General features: G+C 48.7%; 1 protein-coding gene across 1 annotated transcript in view; it reads right to left on the minus strand.

The window, feature by feature from the left end:
* Positions 1 to 2,189, minus strand: part of LOC122243516 (uncharacterized) — a 199,306-nt gene extending 197,117 nt beyond the window's left edge. Inside the window, exon 1 of the mRNA XM_086548980.1 lies at positions 1,986 to 2,189. Coding sequence (XP_086405106.1) covers positions 1,986 to 2,079 — 94 coding nt within the window. The 5' untranslated portion in view covers positions 2,080 to 2,189. The remainder of the gene's footprint in view (positions 1 to 1,985) is intronic.
* Positions 2,190 to 2,500: the final 311 nt, after the last annotated feature.

The following is a 2,500-nucleotide window of genomic DNA, read 5'->3' on the forward strand; positions in this document are numbered from 1 at the left end:
AAGGGGGAGGAGACAGATCCACCGTCCCGCCGAGAATAGCAAATGACTTTTAATACGCTCACATGCGGAGGGGGAAGGACACGAGTAGGAATGACTCACAAGAGAACTCATTCATCAGCCACGACTGCTGTTCAACGACCACGGCGGATGGACTGCAGGCAATCCTACATAGAACTCACGCCATGAACTACATACTGACGTCATGCACTACATACAATCCTACCCAGGACTCACGGACTGAGACCATGCACTGCATACAATCCTACCCAGGACTCAAGCAGGGTTTACACCATGAACTAACTGCTTGCAATCCTACCCAGGACTCACGCAGGATTCACGCCACGAACTACATACAATCCTACCCAGGACTCAAGCAGGATTCACGCCATGAACTACATACAATAATCCTATCCTGGCCTCGCGCCAAGATCTACACACAACACAGCCCTACCCGCGCCCATCCTGCAGCCGCGATAGTACCAGCCCTGTCACGCGGGCACCGAAAGGGGACAACAATCCGCTGAAACGCCTGTCACGGCAGAGGGTTTATGACACTCCTAAATCTTTCCCCGTTGGCCCCCTCTCTCTCTCTCTCTCCCTCCTCCCTCTTCTCGCGGTGTCAGTGCCAGTGCCAGTGCCAGTACCAGGGCCAGGGCTACACACTGTTGGCATGGCTGGCATTGGCAGGGAGACATCACCAGCAACATGACACGGCACGGCACGGCACGGCTCTGCTGCTGTTGTTGGTAAACAAAGGAGTTTTCGCCGGGCCCGCTGTCTTGCTGGAAGGCAACCCCCCCTCCCCCCCGCACGCGTCAACGTCCTGGCGGGATCCGTGCAAGCAACACTGATCAAATATTCGGGCATGGCGCATTCCCGTGGCCTCGACTGGATTATATATGAGCGATGGATTGCCTCAGGCTGGATACGCAAGGCGATTCGCTTGGCGTGCTGTTTCTCCATTTCCTCTTCCCCCCCCCCTAAACTTCCTCAAAAGAGGGGGTGGGATAGGGATAGGGATAAGGATAGGAACAGGAATAGGGATAGGGATAAGGATAGGAACAGGAATAGGGATAGGGATAAGGATAGGGAGAGGGGGGACGGGATGGGGAATGGGAAGGGGCAGAGAAAGAGAGAGAAAGAGAGAAAGGGGAGAGAGAGAGAGAGAGAGAGAGAGAGAGAGAGAGAGAGAGAGAGAGAGAGAGAGAGAGAGAGAGAGAGAGAGAGAGAGAGAGAGAGAGAGAGAGAGAGAGAGAGAGAGAGAGAGAGAGAGAGAGAGAGAAAGACACAGAGAAAGAGAAAGAGAAGGCGAAAGAGAAAGAGAGAGAAACAGAGAAACTAGAAGCAAGCACACTGCTTAACCTTAACCTGCATCTACTCCCTCTTCCAATCCTCCTCCAAAACCGCCCACAGACAATAAACAACACAGACATGGCAACCCAACATATCCACATAAAGAAATTCACTTCATCCACATCAAAACAAAACAAAAATTAACTTCATCCACATCAAGAAATTCACTTCCGAAGAAAAGAAAAAACAATAGCAACCATAATTCGAATGCAGTTTCTACCAATGGCCAGCCAGTGTAAAATAAATACAAAAAAAAAAAAAAAGGAAAAAATAAACCTTCCCACGTGAACTCGAGTCAACTCACCTCTTCCCCTCCCCTCCTCCCTCCCCCCCCACTCCTCCTCTTTTCAAAACATTCCCAAAATCCTTTCGGAATTTCGAGTCTCCGAGGACCACGTGACTCTTCTTCGGTGAATATTTCTTTCTGCTTCACATTTTTAGGTCCTCGTTCCCCTCCCCCTAAACCCCCCTAAACACCCCTTGCCGTTCTTGAGCTGCGAGAAAGAATTACCAGCAGAAGTTCCCCTCAAAACAGTGAGTCACTCAAGCTCCACCAGAGAGTCCGAGTGTGGAAAAAGTCAAAAAAAAAAGAAGAAAAAAAAATATACCCGAGGACACGCTCTCAGTCTTACCTTTCGCTTCCGCATGACTCCACTCCAATCCATAAGCGTTGGCTAGAACCGCGCACAGTAACACCACTTGCTTGTGGTTGAATCCTGTACACATGTTTCAACCATCTAAAAAAGACTAGGGGGATCTAATCACTGTAAAATCACCATCGGCCGCACAACACTTCCTCTCTCGGGCACTGCTCAAGATGCACTGAGTGTCATCTGCAGAAATGCTCGGGTAAGAGAGACGTCAGTTGCCAAGTAGGCGAGTTACCTTTGTTTTTATTTCGCTTTGTATTCCTCTGTAAACCTTTTTTTTTTTCTCGGGATGGTCATTGGATACATGAGCTGATCTATTTATGGTGGTGGTGAGTCAGATGTGAAGTATGGATCTATTTGTATTTACCTTTTTTTTAAAATGAAGTTGTACAGAGTGCCGTGTATTGCCAAGTAGCCGAGCTTACTATTCTTATTTACTCCAATGCAAAAAAAAAGTCTCCGGGGAAAACAACACGCATTATGACACACAGATGCAA

The sequence above is a fragment of the Penaeus japonicus genome, unplaced genomic scaffold, assembly GCF_977035675.1.
Source record: "Penaeus japonicus unplaced genomic scaffold, GWHDUDI00000001_assembly GWHDUDI00000021, whole genome shotgun sequence".
Lineage (NCBI taxonomy): Eukaryota > Metazoa > Arthropoda > Malacostraca > Decapoda > Penaeidae > Penaeus > Penaeus japonicus.